Consider the following 24073-nt stretch of genomic DNA (forward strand, 5'->3'; position numbering starts at 1 on the left):
TATATATATATATATATATATATACATATATATATACATATATATACGATATATATCATACCATAATCGATTTCTTTTGGCCTTTCAATAATACGATTTCCGCCAATACTGCAGGTATGTTACATGAAGTACAACATATGCCTCACATGTAACGTTAAAAAGGGTTCTGATGTATTCGATTATTATTATTGTTATTATTATTGTTGTTGTTATTATTATTATTATTATTATTATTATATAGTCACATTGTTAGTGAAAGATAATTATTATTGTTGCGATATGGACTAAACAGGAATTGTGTGTAAAATTCGTTTCCTCGCACATACGCCTCCTCATTCAGTTGTCCACAATACAAAAATCGAAAATAATATTCGTCCGCAACACCGTAATTATGATTACTTATATACAAGTCAATATACTAAATACTTTAATCTGCAGTCTCTTTATTTCAATACAATACTGTGTTAATTCATGGTTTGCATCATCGACATTAGAATATCTGGACTGAGCATTCAACGAAGGGAAGGTCTGATTAACGATAAAGGGAAAACTTTGGGTATTTCGAATTCAAGGAAAAATGGTTTACGATAGGATATAGATAATTGTGTATAATCATTATATAACAAAATAAATTATTTTATATAATAATATAATAAAATAACGGATCATTATATAATAAAATCATATTATTTTATATAATAATATAATAAAATAACGGATCTGATATACATGTAATGACATCTTTAATATACACACAAACAAAACTCAGTGTTAGCCAAACGGTGACGAATCGAACCCGATAACCCGTAGGTGCTGTCAATTTCCCCTTACCGCAAATTGATAATCACTTCCTTGCTTAAATTAACACTACATGCTCGGTCCAGATATTCTCACGTCGATGGTTTGTATCGATCTTGTCTGAGCTTGATCTCTCCCTCTCTCTCTTTTTCTTTACCAGAAGTTATAGATTTCCTTAGGAGAAAATTTCCTACATAAATATTTCTCTCTAATTTCGATATCGTAACGAATATCGTGTTAAAGTAGATATTGATAAACATCATACATAAAATCACCAATACCGATCTCGTGTGTAAAGTAATACAAATCGATTATACAAGAAATATTTTATTGTCGAAAAATAAATTAGTTATATAGAAAATATTCGGAAGGGAGGGGGGGAGGGGGGGCTTTGTAATATGTCGCATAAGTGAGATGTACGTATCGACCTTACAGCTAAAAGAATCTAGCATAAGGGAGCCGCATTTCGTTCCATGGAGTAAGAAGAAGTCTCAAAAATACGGAAGATGATGATCACCGTGTATGAATACGCAAAGCGAATACGATCTGCAAGTCAAAGTCACTGCTCGTCGATTGTGCCCTTGCGAGATGGAGAGTATACACGTGTATGTGTATGTGTGTATGTTTATATCGGGGTTCTGGTTAATTCGCATTATTAAAGTCTCCCCTTGAAGAGAGTTCCGTCGATTATATTCATTTCGGGATCATGCATATTCACTTTTCGTTAGGATAAGGGGGGGGGGAGGAGGGGGTATTGTTCTCGATTCAGAACAGATGTAATTAACATACCTAAATATATGTATATGTATATATAATGTATATGTATATACCCATGTGTAGCGTAGCGTATAATGGTTAACAAGTATATTCTGTGCATCCACGCTTGAAACCTCGTCGAAAATAAAAAATATCTTGGCCTTACGACTCTCGAAAGGTGATGCTGCCATACATGCCTATAAGTTATTTCCATTCTCGCTTTACTTACACATCGCGGGGCTTACTTACACGCTCTCGGTGGGGCTCTGAAATTCCGAGAGCGCGTGTATAGGGTTCTGCACCTTCTTTTGCGAGCCTTTGCGCACTTTCGCCCTCACTTCCTCGGGTCTCTCGGGGCGTACCAACGGCTTCTTCTCCGGAGCCTTCATCTTCCATATGACGATGGGAGACTGATGAAAACAAATCGTAAACATATATTACATATATATATATCTCGCGTTAAGTTACACGATCTGTGATTTTTATCGATCTTGCGCGCTACATCGTGTCATAAAGAGTGCACAATTAGACAAAGATTGCTCTCCAAAGACACAAGTCGACACGGGTCTAATCGTACATCACCATTAGTCCTTATTTCGCATTTGGTGACGAAAAGGATAATATATGATATAACTAGACTTGTACGTCGATTTGCGTCTCTTGCTGGAAAGCAAGCAGTAAGCCTCAGAATCTCTCCAATGCTACCGCAATGAGATCTTCGGGCATAATCTACAACATTTGCGCGTGAATGATTCGTTAAAATGACGTATACTTACATACTGAAAATCCACACGTTAATGAAGAGCGGATGAAAAACATAAAACAATGCGATGTGAGCAACGATCCGCTTCTTGATTTATATTATAGAAATTTTTAAATTGTTAAAGAGTAAAAATTTTAAATAATCTTAGAAACTTAAGATACACACTCACACACTTCTTATTCTCTGATACTCGAAGCACTTGACCTAAGGTAAGAGTGTAAACGGAACTTACCGTTACCGTCGATTGTCGGGGATACTTGGTAGAAGCTACGTAGGAAGCCTTGACGGTAAGCACGACGGCGTTCATGAGGTTCTTGGCGGCTTGTATGAGGGAGGTCGCGCTGTCTAGGCCGGAGACGATCAGTTCCCCACTGATATTCTGCACGTCCGCCTTCACTTTGCTCGTGATGTTCATCTGATGGCAATAGAGTGCGATACGTTGCAAGTACGCCAAGAGGTCCTTCTTCGTGGAGCTCTCCGGGCATTGATCGGCGATCTGGCGCGTCAGCTTGTCCAACTTAGTACCGGCCTCGGAGATCTTCTTCGCCGCGTTGATGACGTCCATCGTGGTCTTCAAGGGCCCCCTGCCCCGCGTGAAGTCCGTCATCTCCATCATGATCATACACATGTGCTTGGCGAGGACGATGATGTCGTTGCCGGCGTCGTCCCACTTCGCCACCTCCTTGTCGAACTTGAGCTTCTCGCTCTTGAAGTACTCCACCTGCTGCAAGATCTTCTGCTTGTCTTCCTCCGGCATCTTCCTCATGGCTTCGCGGGCGGTCGTGATGCCGCTGATCTCCGGGTACTCGTCCACGCCGTGTTCCCCGGTTTGCGCGCTAGATTTGCTGCGTGTCTCCAACGTGTAGTGCTCGTCCAGCTCCACGTCTTCCGGGTCCAAGTCCTCGTCAGCCTGAGAGGAGACATCGGGTTATAAGTCGCGAGAGACCGTCTCTGTAGGCTCTCCTCAAGAATATAATCATAAAATAGACAAATGGGGTGAGATTAAATATTATATTAATTTCATCAAACTAAAAACGAGAGCATCTGTGCATAGGCTCTTATTTGCCCTTTCTATAATCATAGTTCTGACAGTACATCAACATTATCTCTCACTTTCTCTTACCCTATTCATCAACACGGCACGCCTGATTTCGCGGACCCCGTCGTACACCAGTCTGGACGCGTCGATGAAGTCGTTCTCGTCCACGTCCTTAGCAGGATTGCTACCTAAGGCATCCACCGCAACTTCCACCCGCTGCGCGAACTTGGGCATCACCTGCTCCCTGAGAACCTTCACCGCCTCGAGCACCCGCTTGGTGTAGATGCACGGCTCGTAGTTGTCCATCTCGGCCTGCACGACGTTGCACACCCTGGCAGAGCGGCCGCGTATCGCACCTGCCGTTCTGTCCAGAGTGTCAGCGTCACCCTCCTGCAAGGCCAAGACGCACTTGTTCACGTCCTCGAGAATATGATTCTCGGAGACAGCGAGAAAATCGTCGATCGTCGTGATGTCGTCCACGGCCTCCGTGAGAACCCGCACTTGATTCTCCCACGCTTGACGAAACACCTCCATGTTGTCCAGCGCTACTTTCGAGCGGTTCCGCGCGGCCAACACGCGCGCTGCGTTGATCACCTGCGGACACAGGTTCTCGATCTGCGCGGCGGCGTAGCGCACCATCTTCACGCCGTCCTCGTTGCCGGACATGCTGCACACCAGGTTGGCGACCTGTTTGGACGGGTGAGCGGTTTAACCGTGTCGTTACACGAGATATCTTGAGATAAGAGACCCTGTACTTGGCAAAGCGTTCAAAGAAATCTATTATTCGGGAGGAAAGATATTTAAAAACTAACAAATATTCCGATGATAACACATTTGCCGAAATTTCTGAATTCTTTTACTTAAATAGGATAAACCATTTCTTTCACGAAAAGCTACAGAAAATGTGTGTCTTTTTTAATATACATATTTTTCTTTTAAGAAAATGCGTTTTGTTTTCTTATTTGAAATTTTTGCGAAAATGTTTTTCTTATGCGAATTCTTATGCGAATGAAATTCTTATGCGAAAATGTTTTCTTATTTGAAATTTTTCCTCAATGTAAAAATGTATATTGGTGTAAACAAATATGTTATTGGCATCCACTGGATGGAATGTTTCTTACTTTTCAGATATCTTTTCTCTCAAGGTGTAAGATCGATTTTCTGTTTGTTTCGGCCGGGCCGAATTACCTCCACAAGTTTGTTCGCGTGTTCCGTGAAGACGAGCGCATATTCTTCCACCTCCTTGTCCCGGCCGTTTCGCGCCGCCTCGATCAGGACCAGCAACGGCACGCTCGTCTCCAGGAAACTGTCCGACACGTGGTCCACCACGGCTTTGCGCAGCTGTCTGCGGAGATCGCGGGTTTTCCTACACATGTGATCGATCGCTCGCTCTAAGCCTTCAGACTGCTCCTTCACACCCATCTGCCAACATATTTTCATCGTTCTTCATCCTGCACGAATTCGTGAAGCGGTATCGTTCTCTCTTGAATTTTTTTAAGTTTACGATCGTAAAAATGGTTATTCGGTATTCGATACCATCGTTGTTAGTTCAAGTCCAATTCCAGTGGTTCCACAGAAACGGAAATATTAACACAGAAAAAAACGTGTGTGTGAGAAAGAGAAAGAGAGAATCGCAGATCGCTAAGATAACATTGTTAAGATTCCTTCCAAACTGTCCTTGTTTGATGACGTCAGAAGAGAGAAAACGCATCAAGAATTCTTGCGTTTTACGTTCAAATAAGAAGATATACGAATGGTTCCGTGTCAAATTAATTTTGAAGAATTCTTGACACGCGTTTTCTCGCTCCCGACGTCATCAAACGAGAACAGCTGCAGCGACTACCCAGGAGCCTTAAAAGAGTACAGATAAGAGAGTAATATCCGGTAATTATTTACATGTAATTAAAATTCGAGTGACTCCTCATCAGCAGCACAGTGTATTTGCGGCAAGCGTTATTTACAAGTACGCAATAAACGAGAAGTGGCTCGGCTCTCCGCCGAGGCAACTGCACTTTGTACACTTTGGTTATATTACACAACTCTACCAAGTGGTCGATTAGTCGTTTGATATTTGTAACAACGGTGCAAAGAGAGAAAGAGGCAATGAGAGAGAAATTGTGGACGCACAGCTAGTCGTGACATATGATGATTAGTGCTGGTTACTGCTGGCGACGGTGTATTCGTCGGTAGTGGTTGCTTCCCAGCACGGGACATAAGTCTGTATTGACAAGGTTGTGTCATTCATCACCCTTTTCTCTACCAAACGCGAAATACGGACGAACGATGACGCAACTGGGCTTGCGTCGAGACTTCCGTCTCTCGCTGGGAAGCAACCGGTGTGTGAGAGATAATCCAACGAGTAATGTGGTACTTAGCGCACAATGAGAATGCCTAGCCTAAGGAAGGTACGTAATTGCAGTATAAATATGCAATGAGAATAAAGTACAGAGAGAAAGAGAAAGAGAGAGTGTACGATTACTTCGCATATTTACCCGTTTCCCACCCTGAGCGCGCTGTAACTGCCATCACCGACCAAAACAAACCAACAGAGTGAGTATCGTTTGAGTGAGCGAGAAGATAGGTAGAAAAAAAGGAATAAATATCGTATACGAACACACACGCAGTCGAACGTGATTCGCATTCGCGCGAATCCACGTACGTCGTGCGCTCGTCTCGATTAAGAGAGCTCGGGGCTCGACGTCCTCTCGGATTTCGTCCGAGCGCTTCGTCATTTTCCCGCCAGTCTCTCTCGATAGCGACAGTCGCGTTGTACTCACGTTGTTCATGTATTCGCTCAGGAGATCCTGAAGCGCCTGCCTGACCGCGTTGCACTCGGCGACGATGCGCTCCCTGCGCTCGTCCCGGGTGCACGACGAGTCCGCCATTAATGCCGCGCCGCTGATGATGCTCTCCAGCCTTTCCTCGAGACTCGGTCGCGTGCGAACCTCATTGTACGCGAGCGGAGACATCACCATCCTCTCGTCGAAGTCGTCCAAAGCGGCGGCCAGTTCACCGGGGCCGTCGTACGGGTGCTGGCCGTCCGGCGGGGTTTTCCCCTGAGCCACGTCGTTTATGGTGTTTACCGCCTCGCACACCTGCTTCAGCACGTAGTCGCGATTCGCCTTAGCGGCCGCCAGGTCGGGGTGTCGCACGAACACCTTGGAGGCGGTCAGCAACATGGTGGAATGTTTCTTCAGGACGGCCCTCGCGGCGGCCAGGTCGTCCCTCAGCTGCGGATCCTTGAGCTCGTGCTGACGCTTCGCCGCCTGCTGGATCAGCTCGGCGGCGTTCCTCCCAAACTCCTTGATGTTCTGCAACAGTTCGCCCTGCGACGAGGCGTTCTTCAACTTCTTCAGGTCGTCCTCCACGACGTATAGGGACTTTAGCAGCAGGTGCACGTCCACCATGTCCGCGAGGATGAGCAAACGCGTCACGGCTGACAGCAAGTTCCTCGCGGCGCGCACCATGTTGCCGCGCTTCAACGACGAACACGGATCCTCGGAGAATTCCCTAAACACAGGTTAAACCATATCCACAATGAACATTTACATATCGCCACAACAGCCGTGATCGGGCTCTTTCAGACTGTTGGTTCTCTCCTTGGTACAACTAACTGCGATGAATAGTCAGTCACAAAAACGTTTTTCTATCGATGAGTTTCGCATTCTGGTATATCCAATGGGAAAACGCGTCTCCTGGAAATGACCGAGAAACGGATTCTCTTATCGAACACGGAATGCGTTCCGAAACTTGTAGAAAGAAAAAGTGTCGCAACCGTCCTGTGAACCTGACTGATACAAACATACGCGGGGAGATAACATACCGTTTGCTGATCAAATATAGATAAGAAAAAAAACATCCACCATACCTGGCGGCAATGCCCATCGCCGCGCCAGTTTTTCTCACTTCCTCCACCGCACTCAACATCTCCGCCGTGATATCCGGATTCTCATAGGCGATCTTCTCACCCTTCTCGATAAAATTGGCGGTGGCCTTCTCCACAGTGCCGACCAGTGCGCTGGCCCTCTTGGATTTGCCTTTCTTCTTCTTGCTGGGGCCCTTTGTGTTCACCAGTGTCGTTACTTGGAGCACCAACGGCTCCAGTGTCTTCTCCACGGACATGGTCCGTATCTCCAAATTTTTCGGGTCCCATTTCAAAGTGATCGGCCCAAAGTGGTCAGACATGTTCGCGCTGTATTAATGTTTATTCTACAAAACACAGAATATTATACCATACTTCTGCTTTATAATATTCCGCGAGCTCTCGAACTTTATTTAATATCCGCGATCATGCGACACCTTTGTACACGTAAATAAAGGAAAAACGAGGTTCTCAAACTCGGACTCGTGTCCGACAAGCGAGAAAAATCGACCCGGTTTCACCGAATGAAAAATACATTTAGACCCGCACGAATTGCAACCACCGAGTTAACCGTCATTCAATCGATAAATAAGAAGCACCAGACATTTCCCACACGCTCGTCTCTATTGTCTGCAACTGCACCTTTCATCTTCCTTCCTACACCTTTTCCTCGCTCCCTTTAATCTTGCTTTTGCGGGACACACGTATTCGGGAATACGCCGCTGGAGAAAGAACGTGGATCGATTCAACGAGAGAATAAAAGTCCGAGTCGCAGCCCCGATCGCACGGTACCTATGCTACACGCAAAAGCTGTCTCGTTGAATGTAAATATCTCTCCATTATCTCTCTCTCTCTCGCTTGATCTATCATTCATGACAAGTGCATGTGACTCTAAGCTCGCGGTGGCACTTCGATACGCGCTCGTACGTTCTTATTCCCGAGACTGCCAATTTCACGCGTTTGTCAAAAGTTTCTATTTATCTTACTTGGTTATAATGACTGCAGTTCGCGTCCCGACAGTCGGGAGCGTCGGCCTCTCCGTCGCATATAAGCTAACGCAGGAATGTTGGACGAATCCAACTTACCAACATGAAAATGGGGAAGGTACGCGCCACCGGTGATTCCTCCGGTCGTTTTCGGCTGGTTCGAGGCAGAGACGGTGATACGGCTCGCGAGGTTGGCCGCATTAAACGGGAACACCGAGGCACACCGAGACCTGAATCACCTCGTCGACGATGTATCACTCCATTGGCATCCACCGCTCGCCGCTGCTCGTCCCTGACGTCATTATTTCCGCTGGGCTCTCGGTATCAGCGATGTGGAGCGTGCTTCGGTCTACGCCCGAAGCTTAGGCCGCGTTTCGATGAATCTTGAACGGGATTAGCGAGCGTATAAGTATTATAAATGAGAAGACGAGTGTGTGCTCGCACCTTGAAGATGAAGGAAGGATAACAGAAAAGTGAACTTGGATTAAGGACCGTCTACAATAGCCGTAAAGTACGCAGTAATGCCTGTATCAGACTATGAATTGGAGACTGAGATTGAACTGAAATTCGACCAATCAGAGCAACGTTCGCTAAACTCAAGTTTAGTGGATCCGGCTTGAGCCTAATTGACCAATTGGATTCGTGCATTGGAAAAATAAATCGACTATGGTGGGGTTTTTATAAGTGCTTGTTTACACCGATCGTTTAATACGTGCATCACACAATAACGTTAATGTAACTTAATATTATTCGTTATGATTTAATTTTAATCTAATACACTATTGTTTTTACATGCATCACTGAAGTGTGAAAACTGAAAATCCAAACGAGAATCATTGATCGACGATAAACAAGATGCTCTGGCGAAAATAAGCCAATTGGCCAATCAGAACAAGAATCACTAAACTTGAGTTTAGCGAACCTCGCTCTAATTAGTTAAATTTCAACTCAATCTCAGTCTTAATCCGTACTCTGATACAGGCATAAGTTAAATGTCATTATTCATGAAATGTTGAATGATTTCATGAAAAGATCACATATGATTCCAGCAGTTCCGGAAGATTCATGGCGCGCGTCGTAAAACGATTGGCCAATCGTGAACGCCCCCCATTACTTACATGGAAACTTACATGAAAATGGATGGCGCTTCACTCGATTTCGGGTGTTTCCGGTTAATTTCGGTTACTATCGAAAGACCTTCGTGATCACGCCGATCACGCTACCCGCTCGTTCACCGGTATCACCATCTTGTTTGTTTCGTCAGCGGCAGGACGCGCAAAATATCCGACTTCACCGTGAAAGTTACGTTCCGCTGCGAAAATTTTACGAGGGATCACATTTTCCACACGATATTTCTACTCTCGCGCAGCCATCGGTACGTGATAACATACAGGCGATAAACTGGACATGTCTCACGGCGGTAGAAACGAATGTAGGATTTACGTGGGTAATTTGCCACCGGATATTCGGACGAAAGACATTCAGGATCTCTTCTACAAATTTGGTAAAGTGACATTCGTTGACTTGAAAAATCGTCGGGGTCCGCCGTTCGCATTCGTCGAGTTCGACGATCCGAGGTGAGTTCCTGGCGGATTTAAAATGATACATACTGCATGCACGTATTACGTTCTCCTCGTATTCTAATGCGTATTGGTATCCAAGACCATTTCGAATAAACAGGTTGACGCGATGCAAAACGTGACATTGAACTTAAGGTGATGCTATTATGCTGTTTTGTTGTATTCAGTCTATTCTATTAAGTTGCCTCACTACTGAATCTGTTTTATTGAATAAATACGACCAAGTGTGCAATAAATATATGTGTATTTCAAGTAGAAATTTATCATTTTTGCTTCGGCATAACAGCAAATGCGTACAACAAAAATGGCTGCTTGTCCATTTTGTACAAGCAGGAAGAAGTTATTGCAAATTTTTGCTGGGATGATTATCATTTCTTATCAATGTGATAATAGACTTATGTTTGCATATGTATATGAATTCTAAATCCCTACTAAATATCCTGTATGATTCATTAGAAAATTCTTTTCTATCGTTTGTTAAAGAGAAACCTGTAGAGTATAGCGTTGTAAGACGGAATGAATAGAACACCTATAGAATTTTTAGTAGAATAATTCTTCTTGTAGTATATGTGATTATGATAGAACATAAAATTTAATGTCGCATTTACGATCATCTATAAATCTGATCTGTTAATTATTTGTGAGAATCAATATATTCCGAAGGCTTCATACATATTGTTAGAAGCTCGAACAATACAAATATCTGAAAGATATCTCAAAAACACTCTTCACGATGTCTCAGGACATCTCAATGTTAAATCTAAGGATATGTGTAAATAATAACAAGCATTTTATTGTCCTATTTAGAAGTTATATAATATATTTATGACAAAAGTTTCATATGTGAAGAAAAGCGGTAAAAATACAATTGCAGCAAATTATATGTGTGTGTGTGTGTGCTTTTCAGAGATGCGGAGGATGCGGTGCACGCGAGAGATGGCTATGATTACGACGGTTACAGATTAAGGGTCGAATTTCCGAGAGGTGGCGGTCCTAGCAACAATTTTCGTGGCGGACGCGGAGCTGGCGACAGCGGCAGAGGCGGCCGCGGTGAGATGAGCAATTCTCGTGGCCGCGGTCCCCCTGCACGACGTTCGCAATACAGAGTATTGGTAACCGGCTTACCGCCATCCGGCAGCTGGCAAGATCTCAAGGATCACATGCGCGAGGCTGGCGATGTGTGCTTCGCCGATGTTTACAAAGATGGTACCGGTGTCGTTGAATTTCTGAGACACGATGACATGAAGTATGCCGTGAAGAAGTTAGACGATTCGCGATTTAGATCGCACGAGGTATCTATGATCTGTAATTTTATTTTTCACGCGAATATAATCGTAACAACGCGATGCGTGCTAGACTATCGACGTTTCCTCCGGGATTTTCCTCCGCCTCTTGAATTGCGGTTCTTCTTCGCGTATCTTCGGTGGTTACTTTCGACGGATCTCGATTTGTTTCTCGTTTTTCGTGCAATCCGAAGCTCGAGCTTGTGATTTTGTTACATTCAGGGTGAAGTAGCCTACATTCGTGTGAAAGAAGACCACAACAGTGGCGATAGAGGACGCAGCGAAGACAGAGAGAGGGGCCGTTCCCGTTCGCGAAGCTACAGCCCACGGCGCCGTGGCTCTCCCACTTACTCGCCATTGCGGCGTAATTACTCGCGATCAAGATCTCGCTCCAGATCTCGTTCGTACGACTAGTATGTGTACGTATGTGTTTCACATGGTAATATAAGTGAAGGTTTACATTGATATTTGCTTTTACCATGTTCCATTATTATTGCTGATTTGAATTTTACTCGAGGACATCCTCCAATCCAAAGCAGGTCCCGCATAAAAGAGAATTCAAATTGATCCAATAACTGTACCGTACTGTATATTTGATGTATAAAGTTAGAGCACGGTTCATTTCTTAATACATGTATTACGATTAAGTTTCTCGCTTTCCAAAGGTGTACACCTATTATTATTCGGTCGTAGTAGAAAGCCGGTAGTAATTGACTCAATGACTTTCAGTTCTTAGCCGTCATCTTAATAAAAAAAAAAAAACAAGTCTCATCACGTTGGTCTCCGTTTAAAGTTGAATTACCTGGTACGGTAAACTGGTTGAGCCTTATCCTCACGAGAAAGAAAAGGAAAGGAGCAAAAGAGAGGGGAAAAAATGAAATCGTGCTCGCGACCATATTTATCATGTTTATTATCCAAAAGACCTCCGTTAGAATTACTTTCATATTTAAAGATACATTCCTCCACACGAATTTTTGGCAACACGTTTTGTCATCACTACAACCTGTGAAATGTGTAACAATTTTGAAGTATTGCCGACGAGACTTGTCACTGACACGGCTGTATCGTGACTATTTTTAATTGACAATAACTCATCTCCGACTCTAACAACGGCGGCTACTTTGTCACATTGAAGACAGTATATATATATATATATTTCATCGCGCACGTTGACACTCGAATATTAATGTTTGCGTTTGGATGTACTTTGCATAGTGAATTATTAAGTTTTCAAGAACTCGCCTAATGAACGTTCCCTTTACACAGTCTTTCATGATGCACTGCTCGATTGTGCGCGTTTGCATTGCTACGGTGCTCTTTTACGATACGAGAAAGTTATCTTCGCGAACGAACTTGCCGGGAAAGCTTTATCTTACGATTTAGTACTAACACGTGCACTCACACGGGCTTAAATTCATATCTTTCTTAACTAAGGAAACGCCTTCCTCTCATGTGTTACCGCGTCATCGATACCATCCTGCAAACAATCTCTACACTAAAGGATAATGTCTGTGTTTTTATATACTACTAAACTGAAAGATATACATATGTATGTACATATATACATATATGTATATTGCAGATATATATATATATATTACGTAATCGTCTCAATATCATGTAGTGCTAAAAACAAGTAACGTGAAATCGTGTTTGCTAACAATGTACGGTGTATCAAAGGTCGCGCACTTGGCATACTTTCACACTTTGATCACCGTTTCACATCACTTTTTTCTTCGTTGACGCTTGTGTTTCCGCAAGGGTCCCATCATTCTACGGGGGAGGTTTTACTCTTCTTCAAGTGGGAATAATTTTATTAGATATTCATAAGAATATTAAATGGGAGAGAACAGAATGTCCTTAATGTAATATATTAAATCTGTTAAAGTTACATTCAAAAGTATATTGATTTTGCGTTAAATTCTTGAATGAAGTTAATTTTTGTGGCATGAAAAATACCGAGGTTCGTAATTGGTATGAGAGAATAAATATTGAAAGCACTGTATTTTATGTACAGTCGCACGCACACACGATAGCTAGAGAACTGATAGGGGAATCACGTTCGCGGCGGTTCAAAGTGACAAAGGATCGATGATATTCGACGATCGAGAGAATTTGAACTTGAATCAATACATTGTTGAATAAAATTGTGCCCGGTAATATCGCTCGGCTCTACTTGACCCTCCTCAAAAATTCCTACGAATCGCTTATCGGGCGACAGATATATTTCCGTATCTACTTCAACTTTAAATTCAACGACGAATCTATATAATCGAAGGGAAAGTACGCGACCTACGATACATCTCGTACAACGCAGATATCTTCGGCAATAACAAGCACACATAAATTAAAGGTAAACTTAGCATGCTGTGTATGTATATTCGCGGAGACACGCGTAGACAGGGAAAAAAAAAGAAATCGCCCGCAGAATATTTTTCTCTTATACATAGAAATGTGATCGTTAACTCTAGCGGATAACTTGTGTGTATGTGTGTGTGTACAAATGAATACCTCAAGATTGTTTACACGGCTCATTGCGTGGTTGACGAATTCAATGCAAAAGTTCTGCCCGGAAACGCGTAGTGATGACAATGTATGTGCATATATATTGCGCGCATATATACGCTGTGCGAGTGCACGAGCATGATGATTACGAATCGTTACACATTCGCATAAATAAGCGTGTATAATTGTTGGCGCAGAGATGCAAAGAAAAATGAAAAAAGAAAGTCTTTCTATACGATCACTCTCACGCAACCTAATTCGCTTGACAATGGTATAACACTCTCAACTGTATATGACAATATAGACTGGAGTGATCCTCAGTGACCCGATGGTGACCTTTTACGCGCCATCTTTTGATATTACCAAATTGCGTTTTTGGTGTACTATATTATACTTCAGGCAAATATCTCGAACTTCATTCGAACCTTGAACACTTTTCCCGAGTGTGAAAACATACAACATAAAGTATACATCCATTTACCATAATCTGGACATTTGCAAGAGAACACGCGGGTGTATGAAAATATGTCTATGAATGATACACGACGAATCCGGTGAAATGCGCTCAACTGTTACTTCACATGTGACTATCAGTGTCGCTCGCATTTCCCGCTGTTTTCCTTTCTCACACATTTGCGGCGTGCACACGTAACGGCGAAAATGTTGAAATGCTCTTTCCAAAGTAGAGATCATTTTTGAAAGGGAAACACTCGATATATCGTGTATTTTGAACGGATATTATTACTGCAAATTGATCCCATGATCTTGTTATCGGTCTGCGCGATTGATGTTATCTTTTTTTTTTTTTTTTAATCTTCTCGGTACGTGAATATTCATTTTTTTGGAATGAAAACGGAAAAAAAGAATTACGCTATTCACACATTCCTTCTGCCGTAAATTTGTCACGCCACACGTACGAATTACATACTTCCTACATCACAGGGATCACATTTGCATTGATATATTCTATATATCTAACATTAATCTAACATCGCATAAGGAACTAATGTATTTTTTCTTCTTTTGTATATTGGATTGGATTGTAACACAATGAATGAAAAACTGAAATCAACACGATCTTACTTCTTGGATGGATATAATACACATTCGCTTGGCGTTGGGATGGATTGCGTTTTGGACGGATTTTGTACGGAGCATAAATTGTAAGAGGATTAAAGGCATAGGATGAAAGGGAGAGAATAGCGAAACGGGATACTTTCAAGAGGAAATTCAGGATCAGGAGAGGATTTGGATGAAAGAGAGATGATTCGTTCCATTCAAGGATTCTCAATTAGCTGGATTATACCGGATTAGCTGGATTTAGCTGGATCAGGAAACGTTGGCAAGTCCATTACGAGGAGGCAAACTAATCATTAACATTTCTTTTTGAGAACAAAAAAAAATACGGCAAAAGTAGTAAAATCCCAGTTTGAGACTAGAGATTTTTTGTGCGTCTGTTTTGAGAGGAAACATAACGAGAGTGGAACTTACTCATTTATGTTATGTGCTTATCTGGATTGCTCGTTCAAGTGCTTCGAAGATATTAATATTTTCGCGCACTGTCGGTAAAAAAAAAAATAGAAACAGACCATTTCCGCGTTTGCATTAAATCACTAGATAAGTCCGTAACACACAGTCAAACCAGTAATGGATTGTCAACTGCACAGATTCTGTTGGGAGCGTTTTTCTTTTTTTACAATTTTTCTGTCTTTTTTTTTCTATATATATATATTTTTTTTTTCTTTTTTCAATTTTTACGGAAATTAATTTTTCCTCGCCGAAGGACGACGGATTCTCGGCGCGAGATTTGTTTTCTTCTCGACGCGACAATACGATGCCGTCAACGCTAGACGCTTGATTTTTTTTTTGTTGATGTTCGTCACGCACGAGAAGACTCGTATCTAGTGTATTAACTTCAAAGGTGGAAGTGACTTTTTTTTTTCTTCCCTGGGACGACCGTCGCGCGCTCGTTTGCGCCCTGATTACGTCACCTGATAACGCCGCGGTGACTCCGAAAAATTCCGAAATTCCGTCGCGCGGGAAAACGCGGGAGAAAGAAAGAAAGAAAGAAAGAGACACGTGTCTGCCGGTACCGGTACAGTCGCGTTTTCTCGATGTGATGATCACGAAGTGCATCTTTTTGTCGCGCGCGCGCTGCAAACTGCGGCGCGAGTCTTCAGGATTTAACCCGGCATAGAAATAAGAAGATGCTACAGTTGTGAGTAAAGCGAACTGTCTGTCACATCTTGACGAGGACCGGCTCTCCCATAGTTTTAGAGGGAGTACTCAATATATACGAGTGGCGGACGGACAGGATTCCGAGAGAGAATGTGTTTGGATTAGGACGCTGAGAGAGAGACAGGATTATCGAGACGGGATTAATTAGTATGCATGTGGACGATTTTTGGATACGGATGTATAAAAAAAAAATTACGCCGACGAGTATTCAGCGGAGTCGCGTCGCAACGTCGGGATCACGTCGGATTCGGATTGATGAGTGGACGGTACGGAGAAATAAACGGATGGATGGATTTGGATTTCAAGTATTGTCCTGATTAAGCGCGCATGCAGCCGAGCATGATGCCGTTCGCGCTACATAGGGTTCACGGATTTCTCTCCTAGGTCGGAAATATGGAATTTGGAAGTTGCGTGGTTAGCAGGATCGGAGTTGCGACAAGAGAGATAGTCGGGATATCATTTTTCACGGAGAACACGAAAAATATAAACCCGGATCAGAGACCGCTTGCCGTAAGGTATTTGTGAACAGTTTCTACCTGAAAGTACTATCGATATTTATTTCTGCATGCTCTCTTTATCTCTCTCTCTCTCTCTCTATCTATCTATCTATCTATCTATCTATCTATCTATCTATCTATCTCTTTCTCTTTATACATTCTCGAAGATATCTTACATTCACGTTTTTTTTCGTTTTGTCACCGACAAGGTAAACGTTAACTTAGTAACACGCAATACCTCGCCTGCCTCGGTACAGTCTTACAAAGTGTGTTCTGCATTAATAATCGATCCCCCCTCCCCCCCCCCCTATATTCAGTTTCACTTACATTGTTATGAGATGTGTTATGTACACCGCAAAACAGGTTCTTTCACAACAATAATCACGACAAGTTCTGTCTCCCCCCTTCCCTCTTCCTTTTTTCTCTATTTTTTTCTTTCAATTAATAAACGTCGATTGTGGTATATAGTTTTCGGTATATCTTCTGCCGTTTCTGTTACTGTCGTTCTCTTACACGATACCATAGCTAATTATTAGATGAACGATGTAGAGCAGTAAGAGAAACGTAGCGTTTCGGATCTTGAACGTCTCTCGCATAGTGTGTATTTATCCACAAACACACACACTTCAGACACACCGGGATATCGGGCAATAACAGTCCCCCCCCCGAGTTGCGCTTATCCAGTTGTCTGTCTGTCAGTTTACGAGTTTACCATTATTAACCACGCTAATTTTATTTTATTGTTCCGTGCATTGTACATACATATATATTTACATATATGTATATAATATATATAAGCGCTACGTTGTGCGGGATGTACTTCTTCTTCGTAACTTTAGGCACTAAACAAACACCGATCGCTTCGCACTTTTATTAAATAGGATTATCTTGTTACATCGCTTTCTTGCAACATCCCTTTCTTAATACACAGTGCCAGGTTTTGTGAAAATTATTGAACTGAGTAGGTGGGACGATGGAAAATAAATGCGTCAACACGAACACGGCGTTATTTTATGCGATCCTCCTTCAATCTGCAAACGAATAGTAACTTTCACGGTCCCCGATCTTTATTTCACTCTCGTGAGAGATTTATTCGTTTGTTATTTTATTCACCACCAATGAGTTCAATGTGTGAACCTTGCGTTTTGGGTACGGTGTGAATTTAACGAAGGTGAAGAATTACCGCTGACTACAATCACGGAATCACATGGAATCTCATGGTTGCTCTTGAAGATGTGCGCCAAAAACTCAGGTCTCAGCAATCCATGTGGATTCCTATATGGATTTTTAATATCCTATACGGAGATTCCTTTAATATCCTTCACGTGCGATCCCTTGAATTTCCATGGGAATTTACTCCATCTATTTGTTTATTCCATCCAAAAATTTTCAACAGGGTCACAACTGCGTCTTACAGACTTACAGTGACATTCTTACGGACATAGGATGGCCTTTACGGTGAAGAGCAGCTCGTTGATCGGGAGAAAATTGACAACACGACAAGTGTTGGAAAGGAATGCAAACGCTTTATTCTTATTAGTCACAGATCTATTCTGAGTTACACAGTGTCCTCCTCCGTAAGACAGACGTAGTAGGGTTACCGTCGCCGGCGTTTCATTTAGATAATCTCACGGATGGGCGTGATGACGAGGTCCTTGATCAGCACGGTCTCCGGAGTCAGCAGCGCGAAGAGGATCGCATCGGCCACGTCCTTTGGCTTCAGGCTCAATCGTGGGTTCTCCTTCAGCCACTGCAGGGTCATGTCGGTCTCCACCAGACCCGGGCAGATGTTCTGTCGCGAGAGGAATGGAAAGAAAGAGAGAAAGGATTCGTGTGAAAATCATCCACCAAAATTCGCCCTTACACATTTATCTCGCCGAGTACTCACGATCACTTTGATGTTGGACCCGTTCTGCGCCAATTCCAGACGGAGGCACTCGGTCAACGCGGTCAACGCGTACTTGCTGCAGGTGTACGCCGGCGAGATGGGCCGATCGGAAGCTAGCAGACACTTCAGGCCACAAACGTCGTTGATGTTCACGATGCAGCCGTTGTCGATATCTGAGATGATATGTATTGGGTTGCTCGATAAATTCACAACGACTTTTGCGAGCAATTCAAAGACCACTTTTGTCGTTAGGCATAATTTCATTCAATGATGTATCGACCGTTTTCTTTTTATGGCAAATCATCGAAGAAAGCGAAAAAAAAGATCAAGTTATGCCTAAGTGTAAAAGTATATCTATTTAATTTGGAATTTTTCGTTCAGATATATATATATATATATATATATATATATATATCAGTAGTCAGAATTAATCGTATTATTTATGCGATTTTTTCTTACACAAATTTTATGTTACTATCAAATTCACTTATACACGTTTCTGCGTTATTACTTAATATTATTACCTACTAATAATATATTTATTAGTAATATATTTATTAATAATATATTTGGATAAGGCAGTAAAACCAGCTATACAGTTGTGTCGTGCCTTTTGATCGCTATCAACACAATATCTCACAATACTCTTAGATTTGGTAATTTTAATGTCCAATAAAGAAATATTATTATTATTATTTCTACGACTACGTCTACTTGCTTTCCCTTATCCGTCCCGCTTATCCGTTAAATCTCACGATTGATATTTGCTTTGTTCAGCCCCTCCTTTTAATGTATTTCGCCCTCAATCGACGCACGATACTCACCCTTGTCCTTCATCAATTTCAGAATCTGCTTGGTAATGTACGCCAAGCCGAGCACGTTGATGTCGAGAGTCTTCTTGAGCTCCTCTATACCACCGTTTACGCAGGACCAGTCGATGTTAATGCCGGCGTTATTTATCAGAATGTCCACGCTACCCAGGTTCTTCTGAATCCACACTATGGTGCGCTCGATCTCGCTTTGAACGGACATGTCGCATTGAAAAGGACAGAGCTTGCCAGGCTTGTCCTTCAGCTCTTCTACGAGGATCTGTGAAAGTTCCCGGATTTCCTCTTTTATCAATAGCTTTGGAAACCAAAAAGCTTTCGGCCTTCTACAACCATTTGTACTATTTTTCTTCATTCTATCAACGAGAAAGGTAGCAAAACGACTGTCACATTCTGATAGATTTGAAACTTTATTTAGAACGAAGTACGTATGAAATTGATAACAGTGATTTTCTTTCGACTGAGAAATGGTTTTGAAGAAAGTTTCGAAAAACCTTGCCGAACTTTTTCCCTAAAAAGTCGCAACCATCTGTCTCTACTCGAACGAACAGTTAACATCTACAATCATCGTTAACAGTGTGAGAACGTACGTTCAGCTTGTCCAATTCAGAGCCTAGGGCGACGACCTTGCATCCCTTTATGATCAACTCCTCGACGATCGCCTTACCGATGCCGGCACTGGCGCCGGTGACGACGACGACTTTGTTCATCAGACGGTCCATGTCGTGGGTGCTTCGTCGCTACGGCCGAGACAGAGAGAAAATAAGCTGCTTGTCGCTGGGTTGCCGCAAGGAGCTGCTTCTGCACGGCCGAGGGATCCTCGACATCTCTTTATACCGCCTTGGAAGTGCGGCCCTCGATTAGGGGGTCGCGCGCAATCTCCGGGCGTCTCTAGATAATCCATTGTTTTCTGGATGATGCATTCCCGCGCGCGTGTTGCATATTGCATATCGACGCGATATTTTTGCCGTGCTGTTTTCGGCTTGTAATCCAATCGCGGCCGGAGAAGCCGACGATGATACTCCATTCAGGTCTGGAGTACTCCTCGCGCTCGCAGATAATCGTATCGTCCGACAGCCTCTTGTGCGTTTCTTATCGCCGAAACGATATATTAATTATTGAACGTGAGATCACCACATTTGCCGGAGCACAATCGACTGTAGTTACGCAAGGATCCAACCCATCGAATTATGATTTTTGACATTTTTTCACCAATGGTCACGTCTTTCTAAAATCAAACAGATTTAAACTTTACGGGTGTCAAAAATTAGTTAAAAAACAAAGTTTTTTTCTTTCCTACCGGTTATGCCATTTTTTATTCATTTTTTAAGGGTTAAGCTTGTCAACGAATACCCTTAAAAGGATGCTTGACTTCTTGAATGATTGTGAAGAGAACCTCGGTGCTTCTTCTTTCAGTGTGTGTAATCTGTTTTCATTGAATGCAACAGAGTCAGATTCGGCTTAAAAAAAAGAAACGAACTGTACTTTCTACCGATCTAATATTAATTAGTCCGATTATCGCGTCAATTGAGTAGCATTATCGTAACATACGCGGTGTCCTTTGACACACACGTATCAGCCTCTGGCACGCAGTGTAATTGGTACACGCTGTAAAGATCGGCTATAAACATGAAGATACGCGGGCAGACTCGATTATTCGGTAGCTTTGAGGTGGCATCGCGGCCGAGTGTGAAAAACAACGGCAGACAGGGGTGAGGAATGTCCAGCTAACGAAAATTCAAGCGGAGCTTTCCACGGAAAACGCCGTCGGGCACGATAACGCGCACGATAGCTCCGCTAAAGGAGCTCTGTTTCGTCAGAATTTCCAGATTCCTCGCGGATCGGTCGACGACCCGCACCCTCGACCTGCCCGCGAACAAAGCTTGGCCGCCGGTTGTGCGGATGTCGGCGAGCTGGAGACCCGCAGGTGACCGCGAGCCTTGCTCGAGAACGGTTCTGAGCGATGCAGCGGATCGAGCTCGTCCTCGTCGAGAATACTTGCTGCTTTCTCGAGGATGCCGATGACTCGGCCGCTTCAAGGTCCCAACGATCTTCTCGGTGGCTAGTCGAGTCGTTTTTTACGACTGAGGAGTGAATGATGAATCCTTGCGATGCTGAAAATTGATCAACGACGTCGAGAGTAGACTCTCACATAACAACAGACCGTCGTCCAACAACACGCGAGCTTTCAGATGTCTTGATGATCCCTTTGTACGTATGAAAATTCTCTATCAAGCTAATTTTATCATCTTTACGTACATCAAGTAGCGAAGCAACTGGTGGTTGACGTTTTGTCGATGCGCGGCAGCAACGCTATATTTAATTTTATATTTAATTTTATTTAATTTCAATATTTAATGTACTAAGCTTAATATATTAAGTCTATTTTAGTATGTTAAATATTATACTATATTAATCTTATATCAAAATCTTACATTAAATTTTTTATTTTTTCTACTATTATATGATTGAAATACACACACAGTGTATTGTAACATGCCTAAGTTAGATTAATTAACAAAATGCTTTCGCTTCTATCTCTTACAATAAGGAAAAAATATAGAAAAAATGCGGTGAAAATCGACTCTTTTATTGACATCTTTCCCATAAGAAGCATAACTGCCAGTTACATTCAGCATTTCTCATAGGACTTGAAAATCGATTAACACGAGACTGGATTACCAGGATTCACCCAAAGGTCTCAGCACGACGTCCTGCACCTACGGAAGAAGAATCGGCCCCTCAATTCTATGCGATGGGAAGCAACAAGCTCAAGTTATGCATGACGTAAACGTACCAGAACGTGAGGAGGATTGGACAGCACGTAAATCGCTGCTGCCGCTACGTCGTCTGGATTCAACGTCGGCATCGCCATCATCACCTCCTCGGAGAACATGCTGTAGGAGGCCATGAACTCCGTCGCGACCAAACCGGGACTGATGCTCTGCGCAAAGACAAAGATGTAAGTAAAGAATTCATAATGCAAGTGAAATGAAAGCGAAAACGCACAATTGTTATAGTCTTTGCTCTGTATGATTTCAGCCATAATTTACGTTTATCTCGCGAGAAGCATCACTCTACTCTGTGTGTTAATGCGTTTCAAATGCAATATATTTCTCAAAAATCCACAGATTAACATATTTCAAATAAATATTCGTCTATTTCTTTCCCCAGACTACTCTGTGTATTAATATTGTTCAGTTTCAGTGTATTTCAAAGTCATAGATTTCAGACTGATATATTTCCAAATTCAACATCTCAAAAGTAATTATTCGCCTGCCTCCTTTCAGACTTTTCTGTATATTGATATCTTTCGATTTCCGTATATTTCCAATTCATCGATTTCAGATTAATATATTCGCAAATTCAATATTTCGAATGAATATTTTTCTCGTATCTTTCCTTCAGCCGCCTCACCGTGACGCGTATACGCGAGCCCGCCAGCTCGTGCCGCAAAGACTGCGCGAGGCCGGTAACGGCGCGTTTCGACGCCGGATAGGCGCCGAATCCCGGCACGAAGGGTAATCTCTCGCCGGCGAGACTGTTCACGTGGATCACGACGGAGTCTTCGTCGTCGGTCCTCTCTCGCATTATGCGCACCGCCTCGCGCGTGCACAGACTGAGTCCCAGAACGTTCACGTCGAACACAGACCGCCATTCCTCCAGGGACCCGTCTGTCAGAGGGACGCGTGGATTGATTTATTATAAAAATTACAACATAAATAATATAAATTAATTAGTTATCCGTTAAATTAAAAATCAAATATAGAAATTAATCGAACAAAATTGAATCTCGTCAGCAGGATCAAGTGGGAGATTAGGGATGTCCACCTACGACCGAACGAAGCGAATCCTTACCCGCGAGCGAGGACTCCTTGGTGATGCCGGCGCTGTTCACGAGGACGTTTACCGGCCCGAGATTGTCCTTCACCCATGCGAAAGCCGCGACCACGCTCTCCTCCTTAGTAACGTCGCACTCGACGGCATGAAGCTTCCCCGGGGAGTCCTCCAGGCTGCCGGCGATCTCCCTGATATTCTCCACCCTCCTCGCGAAACCCGCCACTGTCACACCTAGTGAAATGTAAAGCTCGATCAGGCGCGTGAGAGAGCGCTAACTCGGCATAGATCGACTTCCAGTCCCAATAACACGGCTCGGCAATGACGCGCATCTCGTGATAATTTTGCTTACCGAAATAATACCGGTTGTTTCTTTTCTCAGTTAACGGAGGCGATTAACGGAGACGAGAACGGCCGGTTATCTCGAGTTGAGATAAACGCCCGCAAGTTCGACTTCGGTCCTTCTCCGCGAGGAAGCAAGGACGTTAACGCGCAACACAAGCGTAATTTCAGGGTATCTTCTTTAGCGTGAACTCGTGAAAAGTGTAGATTTTCTCATTTGAAAACATCTGCGACTTTTCACTTTTCACGTGTTCATCCTAAAAAAAAAATAATTACACGATCGATACCCAGCGTTCGCTCACCTTGTCGAACGAAACTCCGCGCGATCGCCGCGCCGATCCCGGCGCTGGCTCCTGTGACCACGGCGATCTTCCCGGCCCAACGCTCCATCCTCGTGCGACGTCCACCGTGCGACTGCAGACCGCAGCTTTCGTTCGTAATAGGATCGTACTAGCCTTTGCCGTCCCGGACGCGAATAAGTGAAAAATTACAGTCGTCCGAGCAGGTACGAAATCCGATAACCGTCGTACGGCCGACCACTGTCTGGCCTCGATCAAATATATTATAACTACACTCGCCTATTAGATCGAATCACAATCTCGATCTTGGTCGAGTGAAACACTGATACATCGGGAGGGAAGAGAACTAAATTCTCTTGATTTAAACCGGGCATTATTTGCTCGGTTTAAGCAAGTAATGCTCGATTTAAGTAAACATCGCGTAAGGATCCGTCAGAGAAATATTCGTTTGTTTTTAGATACTTTCCTCTCTCTCTCAGTGAATTGTTTAACTCACGTTTTTCAGAGCTGTCTCATTATTTTCTTACTTTTTCACGAGTGAAACTTACTTTTCTCACTACTTTCGACGCTCTC

General features: G+C 43.1%; 3 protein-coding genes across 6 annotated transcripts; 1 reads left to right on the plus strand and 2 right to left on the minus strand.

Annotated features, from left to right (window-relative positions):
• Window positions 1-1592: 1592 nt before the first annotated feature.
• On the minus strand, window positions 1593-8549 carry LOC106749728 (catenin alpha). Of its 4 annotated transcripts, XM_014629453.1 has the most exons (9): window positions 8304-8549; window positions 7225-7565; window positions 6134-6866; window positions 5849-5875; window positions 4545-4778; window positions 3441-4043; window positions 2550-3227; window positions 2331-2333; window positions 1593-1964 (listed from the first exon to the last, which is right to left on the minus strand). In XM_014629453.1, exons 2-9 carry the CDS (start codon window positions 7539-7541, stop codon window positions 1800-1802), a joined length of 2760 nt encoding a protein of 919 aa, XP_014484939.1. In that variant the 5' UTR covers window positions 7542-7565; window positions 8304-8549; the 3' UTR covers window positions 1593-1799. The 4 variants fall into 4 exon arrangements, with proteins under 4 accessions (XP_014484939.1, XP_014484941.1, XP_014484940.1 ...); XM_014629455.1 differs by lacking the exon at window positions 5849-5875 and having other exon boundaries at window positions 8304-8548; XM_014629454.1 differs by lacking the exon at window positions 2331-2333 and having other exon boundaries at window positions 8304-8544.
• An 860-nt stretch (window positions 8550-9409) lies between these two features.
• Window positions 9410-14644, plus strand: LOC106749729 (serine/arginine-rich splicing factor 1B). Its single transcript, XM_014629457.1, has 3 exons — window positions 9410-9781; window positions 10692-11076; window positions 11290-14644. Exons 1-3 carry the CDS (start codon window positions 9612-9614, stop codon window positions 11479-11481), a joined length of 747 nt encoding a protein of 248 aa, XP_014484943.1. The 5' UTR covers window positions 9410-9611; the 3' UTR covers window positions 11482-14644.
• Window positions 14645-17925: 3281 nt separating this feature from the next.
• On the minus strand, window positions 17926-24072 carry LOC106749685 (3-oxoacyl-[acyl-carrier-protein] reductase 3, chloroplastic-like). Its single transcript, XM_014629372.1, has 8 exons — window positions 23504-24072; window positions 22881-23093; window positions 22440-22696; window positions 21820-21966; window positions 19613-19762; window positions 19020-19284; window positions 18196-18368; window positions 17926-18099 (listed from the first exon to the last, which is right to left on the minus strand). Exons 1-8 carry the CDS (start codon window positions 23589-23591, stop codon window positions 17926-17928), a joined length of 1467 nt encoding a protein of 488 aa, XP_014484858.1. The 5' UTR covers window positions 23592-24072.
• Between the last annotated feature and the right edge of the window lies 1 nt (window position 24073).

The sequence above is a fragment of the Dinoponera quadriceps genome, unplaced genomic scaffold (assembly GCF_001313825.1).
Source record: "Dinoponera quadriceps isolate SergipeBrazil2010 unplaced genomic scaffold, ASM131382v1 scaffold3289, whole genome shotgun sequence".
Classification (NCBI taxonomy): Eukaryota; Metazoa; Arthropoda; class Insecta; order Hymenoptera; family Formicidae; genus Dinoponera; species Dinoponera quadriceps.

Excerpts from the sequence above, each read along its gene's own strand:
- LOC106749728 (XM_014629453.1), bottom strand. The coding sequence starts at position 7,541 with ATGTCTGACCACTTTGGGCCGATCACTTTGAAATGGGACCCGAAAAAT. Across the intron at positions 5,876-6,133 it reads TGAGCGAATACATGAACAAC|TTACAGCGCGCTCAGGGTGG; the intron begins GTGAGTACAACG and ends CGGTGATGGCAG. Across the intron at positions 3,228-3,440 it reads GTGCCGTGTTGATGAATAGG|GCTGACGAGGACTTGGACCC; the intron begins GTAAGAGAAAGT and ends GTCTCCTCTCAG.
- LOC106749729 (XM_014629457.1), top strand. The coding sequence starts at position 9,612 with ATGTCTCACGGCGGTAGAAACGAATGTAGGATTTACGTGGGTAATTTG. Across the intron at positions 9,782-10,691 it reads GTCGAGTTCGACGATCCGAG|AGATGCGGAGGATGCGGTGC; the intron begins GTGAGTTCCTGG and ends TGTGCTTTTCAG. Across the intron at positions 11,077-11,289 it reads CGCGATTTAGATCGCACGAG|GGTGAAGTAGCCTACATTCG; the intron begins GTATCTATGATC and ends TGTTACATTCAG.
- LOC106749685 (XM_014629372.1), bottom strand. The coding sequence starts at position 23,591 with ATGGAGCGTTGGGCCGGGAAGATCGCCGTGGTCACAGGAGCCAGCGCC. Across the intron at positions 19,763-21,819 it reads CCAATCCTCCTCACGTTCTG|CGACGAAGCACCCACGACAT; the intron begins GTACGTTTACGT and ends TCTCGGCCGTAG. Across the intron at positions 18,100-18,195 it reads GGTCCAACATCAAAGTGATC|AACATCTGCCCGGGTCTGGT; the intron begins GTGAGTACTCGG and ends CTCTCGCGACAG.